Raw genomic sequence first — 14724 nt, 5'->3', positions numbered from 1 at the left:
GAACTCGGTCATTTTAGGTGATAGACGACGGAAGATGATCTGGGATAGCACTTTTTAGGCGGCATTCAAAATGGTGATCGCTTTGAAGTTCTCACATTCCAAATGGTCGCCTTTCTTGTGAATGTGGATGCGTTGAGCTTCTGGTAGAACTTCCGTGTTTCTTGGGAACGGCACAGCAGTTCCATTTCCTCGCACTCCGCTTCTTCCAGGCGGCGTTTTTTCTCCCGAAAGATGCGGGTCTGCTGTTTCCGCTTCTGTTTATACCGTTCCACGTTCTGTCGGGTTCCATGCTGCAGCATTACCACCCGCGCTGCGTTCTTCTCCTCCAAAATCGCTCTGCACTCCTCGTCGAACCATTCATTCCGTCGACTTCTTTCCACGTACCCGATGGTGCTCTCGGCTGCGTCGGTGATGACTGCTTTTACTGTACTCCAGCAGTCCTCTAGAAGGGGCACATCAAGCTCGCCCTCCTCTGGCAACGCTGTCTCGAGATTCTGCGCGTATGCTAAGGCGACATCCGGTTGCTTCAGTCGCTCTAGGTTGTACCTTGGCGGGCGTCGGCACCGTACATTGTTGATGACGGAAAGTTTTGGGCGCAGTTTGACCATCACCAGGAAGTGGTCAGAGTCGATGTTAGCGCCACGATAGGTCCTGACGTCGATAATGTCGGAGAAGTGCCGTCCATCAATCAGAACGTGGTCGATTTGCGATTCCGTCTGCTGTGGTGATCTCCAGGTGTAACGATAGGGAAGGTGGTGTTGGAAGAAGGTGCTACGTATGGCCATGTTCTTGGAGGCAGCGAAATCGATGAGTCGTAGGCCGTTCCCGTTCGTCAGCTGGTGGGCGCTGAACTTTCCAATCATCGGTCTGAATTCCTCCTCCTGGCCTACCTGAGCGTTTAGAATCGGGGCGTTTCAATGCGTTAGGCCGGAATTGAAACGCGTAGGACGAATTTAGAATCACGAAGCAGCATATCTCAACATTGTTTGACTCTTTATTAAATCCAACGGTACGTATGGAAAGGTGAATAAATTTAGAAGTTATATTTGATGAAAATATTCCATTTTTTGTGCAAACCATTTCAAAATAGAGAGGTTAAGTGCGGGATGTGCTTAGTAGGACGGAAATTAGATCAAAAACCCTATCACAATACTGCTACGCGGATTCAAGACTGCCGGTCGCTGCGGAGATTCCAGTCGAGTCAGATTTAGATTCGAGACGATCCTGACGGAGATTCCAGATATTCCCGGAAGTTATCTGTACGGAGATTCCAAAAGTTTCCAACATTGACTCCAGGCTTTCCCTGTGAAGATTCAAGACGCTGCTGTAAATGATTCCAGACGTTTTTGACGTTGATTCAAGACGTTTCCATCGAGAGTTTCAGACGTTCCGTCCCGGGATTTCAAGCGATCCCAACGGTGATTCCTAGACATTCCCAACATGATTTCGCAATGTTCTGAACGGAGGATACAGGTGTTCTCGTAGGAGTTTGCAGACGTTTCCAGCTAGGATTCGAGAAGCTCCCGACGGAGATTTTGGACGTTCGCGAAAATGTTTGCAGACGTTTCCGGAGGTTATTCCGGACGTTTCCGACGGATAAACCAGCCGTTTCCGACGGAGATGTCAGACATGCTCGATTGTGGATCAAGAAGTTCCCGACTTAGGATCCGGACTTTCCTGGCTTAGATGATTCCAGACTCTTACATAGCTGATTCCAGACATTTTTTTTAGACCCCCAGGGTCCACATTTCAGTAACAAGTCGAAACTTACTCTGATAATACAATTACAAATTTTCCACAAAAGTGTGGCGCTCTAGAGGATGAGTCTTAAGGACTGACGACTTTTACGGTCATGCCGGATTCCTATAGCTCTCCAGAAGATTTGGAACATCCGGAATATCCGTAAAAGTCGTCATTCCTTAAGACTCATCCTAGAACGCCACACTTTTGTGGAAAATTTGTAATTGTGTTGCCAGAGCAAATATCGTCTTGTTACCGAAATGTGGACCCTGGGGGCTCAGAAAAATCCTTGGGCAAGTCTGGAATCATCGAAGCCTACACTACAGGAATCTTGAACTGAGTTTTATGTACCCACACACAGGTTTCCCTTAAAAATCCTGCAATTATATGGAAGTAAATAAAGTGAAAAGGGAATTGTTGGTCTGTTTTTTACCCTGTCTGGCTCAGGTAACCACCGGTAAAAATCCGGCCCGGTGGCCAGAAACAACTTGACCATATTTTTCCCATAAACTGTACATTTGAGTGAGAAAGTGTTCAAAATTTCATAAAATTTGGTCCTGCAATGAGCCACAGCCGATTATTTTAATTTGAAATTTTTACCTAATATACGATTTAACAATGATCCCGAAACCTCAATCAACATAGAGCTAAAGACGTATTGGATTTCGGAGATGGTTGTCCGTGAACAAACTGCCATTCCCACCGTGCATCCAAAACAAGTAGGCACTGTCGACCGTGCATCAGAACAATGCCAAAACAGGAGCACAAGAGAACGACCAAAAGAGGGCAACCCCTCAACGAAGCAAAGTCACACTCCTGCAGAATCTCCCTTCCCAGCCATCCCTTCGATTCAGCCCTTGCATCCGCGCAACAACACGAATCAAGTCATCGGCTTCAGCACCCTTCTTCTTCAAGAAGCCAGGAAGGACGCGAAACTGCAAATCGAACTCCTTTGCCTGCAGCAGCAGCAGCAGCAGTAGCGAGCCCATCGAACACCTTCCTACTGGAAAATCCTTCAAGAATCACGTCCATCATCCTCCGGTCCAAACGCAGCGAAGGAACTCACCAAACTGCGCGAAAGAGAGCCAATGCGAGAGAGAGAGAAAGATTCATCTCAACTAAGGTAGAGAGTCACAGACGTCGCACTAGCGCTGAGCAGGCAGGCGGCTCTTTTCAGTCTACATTCGGGCGATTTGCGATTCGCACCCGTTTTCCGGAACCCCGCCGTTTGTCGTGCGATTGTGTGTACATTGATTGGATTTTGTAAGCAGCTCAGTAATTTTCTCCAGGTTCAGAAGAGCCTGGTCCGGTTTGCAGGGAACAAAGAAATTTGGCTGGATTTTGGCACACACATTTTCTGGTTTTGTGAGAATCACGACCGTCGCAAGTGTTCTACGAAGATCTCCATTCGGACGCTTTGTTTCAGGAATAAATAGGGTTGTGTTAATTGAATTTTCAACCAAAATAAAAATGAAGCTGTGCTTCTTCAAAGCGAACCAAGTGAGGTGAAATTTTCGGGAAAAAAAAAATCCGTGATCCTTTGACCCCACCCCAGGGGAAGAAAAATTTGTTCGTTCAAATGAAACAAGGCAAAAACGAAAAAAAAAAAAATCGAAAAGCATTCGATGGTGGCAAGGACCCGGTCACTCACAGCATCCAGACGCGCAGCATCCGAGGGAAAGCGCGAGAGGATCTCATTCTCCCGAGCGAGCAGACGAATTTTCGCTTCCTTTTAGGGAATTTGTTTTGGGTTTGGGTTGAAGCCTGATTCGCCAGCCAGTTGGCCGCTTTAGGGGGGAGTGAGATCCCGTGTCGCGGGATTTTTCCATGGACGATTGTGTGCTGATATCCTGAACCTATTCGCAGTAGGGAAATCCCTAAAATATTGTGCCCGCAGGATACCTCATTAGTGTGGAAGCAATAATAGGATATCCGAGGGAGTCACGTTTCGATTTCACAGGGAATACGCTCAAAGTGAGGAATTGTAATGTGGAAAATTTTCCAGCAGTGACTTTGATCCGACCAAGATGTCGTCCTTGTGAGGAAAATCAGATCGCGATAGGAGAGTGAAAATTTCACCCAAGTTTAGAGGATTCCGTGAAGTTTGGAACAAGTGAATAACTGAAGTGCTGTGAAAAATGGTCACCGGTGAGATGAAGGTGGCCACGGTGGACGTGGAAAGCAGTGATAATATGGCCACGCTTCCCGTGGGGCGAACCCTCGGGGGCGTCACCACTGGGGGCGGGGGCGGACCTGGAAGTCACAGCGATACCGCCGGAAAGGATAATGCCGCCAACAAGGAGATGGAGCTCAAGAATGTTATGCCCAGGCCGCTGCAAAAGTTAGTATTCGTTTTTCACTAGCATTTTTCATGGCGGAAATTGCTTTTGGTTAATACAAATTTCAATCAAAGCGATGGTTAATTTTTTTTTCAAAAACTCAAAATTAGAAAATACAACAATTTTCACCATTGGGAAACAATGAAACCACTCGGAACTCACTCTCCGGCGAGAGCGATGAAAATGAGACACTCAGAGCGACAATCTCGCCGTCCCGAACCGAGATCCCGAATGGCAATTTGATTTTCCCATCCAGACAGCAAGGCGCGCGTGAATGTGGGGCTTCCCTTGTTCCTTGTTTTTGCTCTCGACACAAAGTGGAACACATTGCTTTTTTTTTTTTTTATTCGCTATACTACAGTTTTGGACTCCCTTGTGTGTGACTAAATTGGGTCAGTGCTCGTGCCCCCGAAAGGTTCTACCGGAGAGCCTCACGTCACTTTTTGCAATCGTAGTGCCCAAATGAGGAATTGAAAATGCTCGTAGGACTTGACCTGCAAGGCTCTACAACTAGCCGGAGAGGAGGGAACATAAAGAAAAATGATGGCATATGGATGAGTTTCAAGCTTTTGAGTGGGTACTTGTCAAGTTCTTTGCAGAGATGATTGTGATGGATGTTGGTTGTTTATGAGAGTGTAATGCACTTGCTCTTTTGGGAATTAGGAGTTTCGTACTAGACTTACATTTTTGTGAGACTTTACTAATACAGAAAATCATACTGAGCCTAGACGTTTACCATTTAAGCGTCACCTGAAGGTGTCTTTTGGGCTGTTATGGCGATGGATTGAGTTTATTCAGTAACTAATAAGTTCATGGAGCACTGTTGAGGGTTTTTGTTGATGTAAGATTACGTCTTTCAGCAACATATTGGGGGTGTAATTTCAAAAACGAAAATCGACCGCGTTACGAAAAGTGGTCAGGTTTTGACCACTTATAACTCTGTCAATAGCGGATGGATTTTAATTCTTAACAAGCCAATCGATTGGAAATTTTTCTACCGATCTGTTAATAATTTATCAATTTTCGATAGGTTACTATTGAAAATTTAAAAAAAATGTCCGACTGTTGCAATGGTGATCAAAATTTTCACCGATTGCCTGCAAAAAGCGCTTTCTCTAACACAGTCACCGAATATTAATACCAAGCACGTAATCCTACGTCAAATCTACGGTCTTGTCTTGGATACAACCTCTTACTTTTTGTTTATTTATTTATTTATTTAATATTTCTCACCTGAATTTGTGTTGTTTTAAAGATATGTGCTAATTTGAAGGGGAAAAAACCAGAGAGGCGTAACAATCCCACATACTTTCACAATGTACTAGACAAAATACAAATTTATTTATTTATACGACTGAACATCAACAGACGTTATTTGCCCCAATGATGAGCTTGAGCTTGAGCTTGAGCTTGATTGACCGCCCTCGGTTGCTACTCTGTTACTGCCAGATCAGCTGTAATTACACGGAGAACCAATAGACGATGCTTGGGACTAGCAATCATCCTCAATGTGTAAAAACTGGTGATCTTAAATTAGGCAATACCAGCGCCAGCAGCGCCCGAACACAGGTCAAGAAAGGAATGGGAAGGATTGTGTTGACATGACACTCGCTTTGATGGAGAACACCTCTGCACTTCCGCGAGGAACCACTGGGATGTTGGATAAGAGAGTTGGGTTTGCAGCAGGGTTCGTTTTGGTAAACGATAAGCTGAATTGATGTCCTAACGATCATATAACGCGAAGGAGCTTGGGTCTTTTGCTCAGTAAGCAAAAACGTTTGCCACTAGGCAGACGAGCACCTTTTTAATCACCGAGTTGCTGTTATTACCATGTAGTCATATTAACAAATAAAACGATTGACGAATCTTGAATGTGGATGGGCCTGAGATTAGACTCATGATGTTCTGCTCAGTAAGCAAAAACGGTTGCTCTAAGGCCACCGAGCCCTTCATATCACATAATACCGTTGCTCAAATTTTTATATCCATTTAAACCCGAAACCAACGACAACAACGAGTTTCGCAAAATACACGATACACAAGCGATTTTACCATAAATCACTTTGATATGTAAGGACCAGGGACCGCGTTTTTCTGTTCAGTAAGCAGGCCACTGTAACCGACGATCTTTCAAATCCGAAAACTAAAAACTACGAAAAAGTACTTAGGCCTTCATTAAGTTCCACTTTCACGCGACGTTCAATGACAGGGTCCTATCCAGGATTACATCTGAAAAATCCAAATCTGGCCAACGCCCACCCTAAACCTAAACCTGTTCTAATCCACCTGAAATGACTAACGAATGGAAGACTTTGACTACCCAGCCATGCAATAGTCTCATTCCGTGCCTTATGGCAACTTGATGATTCTATTGCGTTCCCTATTGAAGAGTCTCTGTAAACCACCGATTGCACCGAACATGCTATAATTAGTTCGCTGTATGGGCAGGCGCAGCATTGAATTATTCCGTAGGACTCGGGGTTGAACATTGATATCAATTTGATCAAGGAGGACAGGGCAATCGGTACGTCCTTGCAAAATATCCGCAAATAGCAATGCCCTTGCTGTATTATCTCTTCGGACCGACAGGCGCTCCAGATGGATCAGTTGCAAACGACTTTCGTAGCTAGGCAATCAGAAGGGATCCGTCCACGGCAGGTTACGTAGCGCATATCTCAGGAACCGTCGCTGAACAGACTCAACTCTTTCGACACCGTTGTTGTAGTGAGGAGTCCAGACAACCGAGCAGTATTCTAATATGGAGCGGGACAAGGAGCAGTGCAACGATTTACGGCAGTAGATATCCGTGAAGTCTTTGGCAATCCTGAAGATAAACCCTAGAGATAACCGAGCATTTGGACGGGTTAACCTCCATACGATTCAGAATACACCAATCAGCAAAAGCATTCAGCTGACGTTGAAGAAAGCAACAGTCTTCAATTGAGTGAATTCGGAGGTAGAGTTTAAGGTCATCTGCGTAAGATAATCGTGGTCCCTCAATTACCAGATTCACGTCGTTGAAATAAATCAGGAAAAATCAGCGGTCCCAGGTGACTATCCCGGGGTATGCCGGATGTGGTAGCGAACGTACGGGACTGGTGATCACCAATGACAACAGTAAGATAGCGATCGATGAGGTACGACTGAAACCATTGCAAAAGGCAGCTGTGGATACCAAGCCTGTCCAGTTTAGCGATTGATATGCGGTGATTCAATTTATCGAAGGCAGCAGATAAGTCAGTATAAATGACATCCGAGCACGATCCGACATACTGTTAGAGATGTAGGAAGTAAGGCACAGCAAGTTAGTGGCAGTGGAGCGACCAGCCATGAAACCATGCTGGTCGATAGTAATATACGGCTTACAGGGAGCGAGTAACGGTTCCATAACAACGAGTTCGAACAATTTAGCAACAGTTCGTTGACAAACTTCCAAAACTGCTTGGGGCGTGACTTAAACTTTCTCTGCAATCCACGTCGATACTGAAGAAAGCACCGTTTCGCAACTCGTTTGTATGCGTGCTTGATCCTGACTTAGTGACGTTGAAGGGATAGTGTGCGGTGCTTGGTGAACTTCTTAAGAGCAGCTCTCTTTCTGGATTTCAGTCGACGAAATTCGCTCGTATGCAATGGTGGATGGGTCGTATGATGATGAATCTTTTTCGGAACGTGTCTGTCAATGATATATGCCAAACATTGGAAATAGTTTGAGGGGCGGACTCAATGTCAAAGGTGTCCAATAAGTCGTCCCAATCTCGGCGATACTACCATGGTCGGCGTTGCGAAAATCGTAGGAAACGGTGGCAGGTGAAATATTAAAATCATGCATCAGCTTAGTACTTAACGTCACCAGTAACGGTGGGTGGTGACGATGCAGTCTCACCAGAGGAGTGGGCGCCTCGCATAAGAAAGGAGCCATGTCCTGGGCGATTACAAAACAAAGATTCAAACTGCGGTTGTTCTGGTTAATAACATGGTTGATTTGAGAAAGATTGGCTGAGCAGTAATTGTCCAGAAGGAGCGAAGCGTAGGAAGGGGTTTCGATGAGGTCACGCTCCCGTATACGGTCGGGAGGAAAGTAAACCGCACAGAGAAACAAGGTACGATCACCCAGTTAAATCGACGTCCACACCTGCTCTAAGCATGTCCAATCATTATGTTCTAGTAACCTCGCTCTAAACCTAGAATTTAAAGCCACTAAAACACCTCCACCTTTAACTTTCCGACTATTAGCAGCATTCCAATCGCAACGGAAAACTTCATAATCGTCGCCGAACACCTGACGAGAGAGCGTGCGTGAATCCAACCATGTGAGAATAATGATGTCGTAGCAAAGATCCGAGGTAGCTGCGCGAAAATCGTCGACATCACAGTTGATACCACCGACGTTCTGATAATACAGCAGCAAGTCTGAAGGAGCAGGTATAGTTTCAATACGTCCTAGAGTCTGAGCAACTTGCGAAAAATGCCTTGATGGTGCAGGCGAATGTTGGCTGGAAGTAATGAGCGGATCAGGAGTCGTTGAATCGATAACAGAAGTTGACTTGCCTATGCTGTCGAGTTGGAAGACCCCTGCACTACTCCCACACGCAGGGCCGGGACGACTGCTGAGCGCTGGCTGGAATGGCTCGACTGTGGTGGGAAGTACAAGGGCTTCCATGAGGCCAACTTCGGTGGGTCCCAGTGTACAGCTGCCTAACTGTGGCTGATAAGAAAAGCCAAATGGAATTTGCTGGACTGGCAAAGAGTTTGGATGAAGTTCGGTAGAGACAAGTGAAACATGTGTCAAAGAAGATGGCAATGACGAAACCGGCCATTCAGGAACAGGTTTGTAACTTATTATGTCATGGCGTTGTCTTGGTGATCCGGGTAATTGGGTGACTCCATGCTGGGGGATAAATTGGCATTTGCCGTTCGAGAAGGGTTCCAAATATTTGTAACATTCCTGTTGTCCTTGAACTCACGGAATAGTATACCCTTTGACCACGTTGCAGTGGAAAGAGCCTTTGCTTTCAGCTCAGGACTCATACCGAGTTTGAATGAAATGAGTGACAGACTGCTGACATTCTTACCGTTGTCGACTAGTCTGAATGTCTCAACGTCATTTATTCCTAACCTCTGCATCGCCAGTTCACATACTTGCTCCACTATGACATCACGAGAGATACGCGAAAGGTAGAGCCAAAAGTTCTGCCTTGGAGGTGGTACAGCAAAAGTGCCGATAGATGGAGATATTGAGCTTGCAGTTCCACACATCAAATCCTGTTGACGGCGTTCAGCAGCTTCAGGTTTACGGAAAAATCGTCGACTTCGCAAAGACCCAGCGGCATTCGTATTACGAGTTGATGATTTTGGTGTAAGTGCACTGGAATTGATCAAAGCGGTGATGTTCAGACGAAGTTCACTTTTGAGTTCATTCATGATTTCCGACTTAATTCTTTGAACGATCTCATTATGATCGCCAAGGACATGTTCTTGCCCAGCCTCATAAGCGCCTCGAATGGAATTGCGGAAACGAATGTCATCCATTAATTTGGTACACGACCTGCGCATCCAGAACCATTGCGAGTTCATTTTCATCTCATCGTTAACAGCTGAAGTGATATTGACGCATTTGAGGTGAAATTCCGCCTTGCAGAAGCCGCTGCATGAAATGGAATCGCCAATGACATCAGTAGCACAGGAGTGGCAAGTAGAAGTCATTTTCAGGATTGAAGTAATTCTCAGGATTTGATGCGATTGCCAAAGCAGCGTTACTACACAGTTTAAAGCAATGCGCCTAGAGTAGTATGCAACAACAGAGCAGGTAAGCTCGACGGCGAAAGTGCAATGCAACGGTAGAATCCAGGCGAGAGCAATGCGCCAAAATGTTTGCAACAGTTTCACCACGAGCTCAACAAAAGCTCGCAAGCTTCAAAATTTTGCTGGTAGATGGTGCTTAGGAAAGTGTTTGTTAGAGTCGGTGTATAATGAGTCACGCCAAGAGAAAAACAGTTGAACTCGCATCACGGTTTTCGAAAGATTCCCTTTCTTTTCACTTGGCAACAGAGGACTGCTACATCAACTTCAAATGACTTCTAGCGAGCAAAAAAAATAACGGCTGTTGTAAATCATTCTATCAGTGATTTTGTCCAATCATCTTAACAAAAAATAGTAGAAATTCTCATTACTGATCGTTACCAAACGTATCCCATGAAAATTTAATGCTCACTGCGTGTTTATGATCATTTCTTCGATTATATTTTATATTTTATTGCGATACCTTTCGTGGACCTTTCATAGCATCGTAATGTTTGTTTACTTTGCACGATAGGTAGCCGGTTTGACAGTTCAATAGGTAGACTTGGCTTCACTCTTGGCGTGACTCATTATACACCGACTCTAGTGTTTGTAAGCAATGTTCAAAATGCTTCACTTTCACTTTAAAACAGCAACACACCGAAAGAAATTCACGGCACTTGAATGCAGTAGCACATAAACTGACGATCGAGCGATGAAGGTATAATTTATAACCTTAGAACATAACATTCAACAAACATGATGTCAACAGCAGTCAGCAATGCTGTTGGCATTGTCCATCGTTGGAAGCAAACTGTTACATAATGTAATGTTGCCCATTAATGTACGTCGAGTTGTTCAAATTTTCAGTTCAGTTCATCCCTCGTGCAGACTTCGTTGAATTGTAGAAATTTTTAAATCATAGCAGTCGTAGAAGTGGTTACAACTAGCAATCATGAATCATGCCATACCCAAGTAACCATCAAGCTCGCTAATCGCCCTTTTAGCAATATAAAGCTGATATACGGCTGATAAAAAGTATGAAAGCCCTATATTAACGCTATATTGCAAAAAAGGGCGATTATCGAGCTATTAGTGGGCTTGGTGGATACTTGGGTAATGTGCTGTGCATATATTTCTAATTCTCCTAGCATACTCGGTGAGTCGATACCGCCCAAAACTACTGTAGCAACAAACCCTGTCTGAGCGGCGTCAGGTCCAGAAGTTGGCAGCGATGGACCGATGGCGTATGGATTGACAGGATCGTTCTTCGGGAGGTGGCGTTATGCATAACGTACTTTTTTTTCTGAACGAACTCGATCCTCGCTTTCCAAATCGCTTGCTATGGGCACCAGATGACGTCTCAAAATTTCAATACTGAACGCACTAGAGAACAGAACAACAGACAAAAAAAATATGACACTTGCAAGTTGTTCATCGAGCATGCATTTAACGGTAAATTTAAATGTTTTTAGTTGGTAGTACCGCCACCTGCGGCATAGTCAATTCTCTTGCGTTTGACGTTTACACACTTCCGCCATCTGTTCAGCGTACTGCCCATCATAGTATACTCAACAGATGGCGATAGTGTTTTAGCAACGATGTTTTTAGTGAAAAAAGTCAATGTGTTATGTCCGTTTGTCTGTGACAGAACAGTGCTTTCTGGCAAGTTGGATCACAGAATTCAGTGTTCACTCGGCTTTCGACAAAAGCAGGCCTTTCTCGATGTGTGCCACGCGATCGTCTGTTTTCTAGGCAGCAACCATTGTGTGGTCCTCCTCATAGTTCTTCATCTGCAGTTCTTTCGGTCGATGCGTCGTCGACTTTGGAAAGCAACCGTTTAGTGATGAGTGTGTGAGTGCTGACCACGTTTTGCGTCCATTGCGTTGAACATTGTTCTCCAGTACACAACGAAAGGATGCCTGCAAGTAGCGAGCTGCAGTCCATAGAAGGAGGAAGAAGCCACATTGATATTGGAATCAGTAGCTCTTCGTGAGTCGCTGTGGGCCATCTATGTCAAGCGCATCATACTAAAGAGTATAAACAGAGAGAAGCCGCTCAAATCCATATTCCTACACAAAACATAAGCTCTTGCTGCAGCTAACAATTAAGATTTATTGTACAAGACCACGTAGTCCTACGTCAGCATTCCGCTGTCCCTTCTAGGTTTGATCAAAATTGAAGAGGAATTCAAAATAGGGTAAGTTATTAAAGAATTCTGGGTGAAAACCTGCAATTTACCCAGAAATTTCTGGTAATTTTGAGAAGTATCTCATGAAAGTTGTACGGAGAACTACAGTTTAATTCTAATGTAGTTTTACAGAGACTATTATGGGGATTATGAGTAGTGGGAATTCCAAAGCAATTCAGAAGGTATTTCGAGGGAATTCCGAAATGGATTAAAAGTCAATTAAATAGGCCAAACTCAATGATGACTACAATCCTGAAATGTTGACCTAATGTTCACCTACGACTGAAAATCTCTTAAATGGCGATCGATCAATCAATCAAAGAGTAATTTTGAGGAGAGCGACAACGAAATATGGATAATAATTCCAAAGGAATCTAATTATCCATATATACCTCAAACAATTTCTATGTTGAATTTATAGTTAAAATATAAAGGCAGTTTCAAGAGAATTCGTAACAGAAGAGTTTTTATGAAATATCATGAAGCTTGGGAAGGTTTTCCAGCATATTTCCAAATAAACTCTGAATTGTGTTCCAGGAGATTCAGAAGCAATTTTGAAGGGAGTTCTAAGGAGAAATTCAAGAAAATTTCATTCAAATTCCAAGAGATCCTACTCAAGAGCATTTTGAGCAGTATTTTAAGGAAATTCAGTGGAAATTTTCTATGAAAAGAAATTCTAAACCACGGAAATTTTGGGATTATACTTTTTGCAATGACATACCAAAACAATTCTAGAAATATTCCAATCGAAAATAGGAAAATAAATAATTTAATGAAGAAAACATTATGCAGACCATCCAAACGGTATTATATGTGAATCCTAGTTAGAGCTTAGCGGCTGTTAATAAACTACGTAGACTGTCTTTGAGTGATTTTAAAATCATCTTTGGATGGCCCAGTGATGATTTGCCAGGCTGTTGGCGCACCATGAAAATGACGCCCTTTCCCAATCTTTAAATCTAGCGTCCAAATCCTGATGAATGTGGGCGTCTTAGTGGAATACTTGAATAAAGAGAGAAAGAAGGATTAGTAATTTCCATTTAATTCCACTTCCTTATTTGCTTATCCTTGACACATACGCGTATTTCCTCTACAATGTGCAGACTTCTTCAGTGTATTGTACTAATTCTCGACCAGTCGAGTATTAGTATAAGGCACTGAAGAAGTCTGCACATTGTAGACGAAATACGCGTATCTGTCAAGGATAAGCAAATAAAGAAGTGGAATTAAATGAAAATTACGAATCCTTCTTTCTCTAGCGTCCGGTTTCTAAACAGATGCTATAGTCAAAAGGTACAAAACAATAAACACTTCATCTTCCGCTATCCAATACACTGTAACCTGCAAGTACCCATTAATGGGTATAAAAGTACCCAATATTAGTAAGTATATGAAGCTGTCAAATAATGGGTAATTGAATATTTTCGAAAATGGGTTCTTTTGTACCCATCTTTTCGACCTCTTCGGGGAAGAAAAATGAGTATTATTTCACCCATTATTGGGTGAAAATTATCTTAATAAATAGTGAATATTATCTAACACAGAGCATCTTACGAGGCCTTCAAAATAGTTTTTTTTATGCTATCTGTGCCTAATAAAACGAGTATTGAAAGGTAAGTATTAATTTGGAATATATCTAGGCGCTGTACATTATGAAATTCAGATGAAATTTAATGATTTTCATTTGCTTAACTTCAGATCTACTAGAAAGTGGCCGAGCACAAAGTGTTTCAGGAATGGATGGCAAGAAGGAACTTCCGAAGCAAAAAAACACATTGCATAACAGGGACAGTGGATGCCAAGTAGGAAAGCGGTATGATCTTTATAGGAGCACAAGAAGACTCTGCGGATGTAAGTGACTGTTGTATGAACCTCGCTGGAAGCGGCAATCATTATGCATTATAACAATAATTATTATCTAAATTAATAAAAACAAGATATTTATGTTAATGTTTCCGCCATTTCAAAGAAATATGTGAAAAATTAAATTAAAATTAATCTCTAAATAGCTCAATCATCGAAAATGTATACTTTTTACCCATTTTCTAAATCTTTTCATTTCTGAAAATGGGTAAAAAGTACCCGATGATTTGACGTACAAGCTCTTTACACATTATTGGGTAAAGACGTTTTACTCATTTTATGAGTTTACCTACTTTACTTCGAAATGGGCACTTTTTCACCCATTAATGGGTACTTGCCAGTTACAGTGTAAGCTTCATTACCTCCAGAACGGGAACCGCTTCCAGTGGTTTCATTGTATGGCTGTATCGCCAACGGGGGGCAGAGCGCAGCAATGGATGCAAAACGTGGTCAGCACTCACACACTCATCACGAATCGGTTGCTTTCGAAAGTCGACGACGCATCAACCGAAAGAACTACTGATGAAGAACAATGAGGAGGACCACACAATAATGGTTGATGCCGAGTAGATAGACGGTCGCGTGACACACGTCGAGAGTGGCCTACTTCTGTCGACAGCCGAGTGAACACTACAATTTATTTTTGCTTGCAGATGATCAGGCTAGATCCTGCCTAAAAAAATAGGTTTCAATTTGACATTAACGTGACGTATAACTGGCTCTGATTACCCAACGAATGAGACAGACAACATTTTAAAAACTTAATGTAAAGTGAGGATTCGATCGGGGCTGTGGTGAGGACTGGGTGCGTGA

At 43.2% G+C, this 14724-nt stretch overlaps 1 protein-coding gene across 8 annotated transcripts in view; it reads left to right on the top strand.

The window, feature by feature from the left end:
- OtopLa (Otopetrin-like a) overlaps positions 1-14724 on the top strand; it is a 131141-nt gene that overhangs the window by 79705 nt on the left and 36712 nt on the right. The window contains exons 1-2 of one of the 8 annotated variants that reach the window (XM_065235235.1): positions 2933-3003; positions 3746-4081. The exons of 4 other annotated variants lie outside the window; for them this stretch is intronic. In XM_065235235.1, the coding sequence (XP_065091307.1) occupies positions 3879-4081 (203 nt within the window). In that variant the 5' untranslated portion in view covers positions 2933-3003; positions 3746-3878. Of the gene's footprint in view, positions 1-2932; positions 3004-3546; positions 4082-14724 lie in introns of those variants that run through there. 3 more of the 8 variants (XM_065235236.1, XM_065235237.1, XM_065235238.1) reach the window with 3 other exon arrangements.

The sequence above is a fragment of the Ochlerotatus camptorhynchus genome, unplaced genomic scaffold (genome assembly GCF_037179485.1).
Source record: "Ochlerotatus camptorhynchus isolate MF236.1 unplaced genomic scaffold, CSIRO-AGI_Acam_v1.1 ptg000467l, whole genome shotgun sequence".
Lineage (NCBI taxonomy): Eukaryota > Metazoa > Arthropoda > Insecta > Diptera > Culicidae > Ochlerotatus > Ochlerotatus camptorhynchus.
The sequence above is the reverse complement of the archived record's forward strand: the minus strand, read 5'-3'. Positions and strand labels throughout refer to the sequence as shown.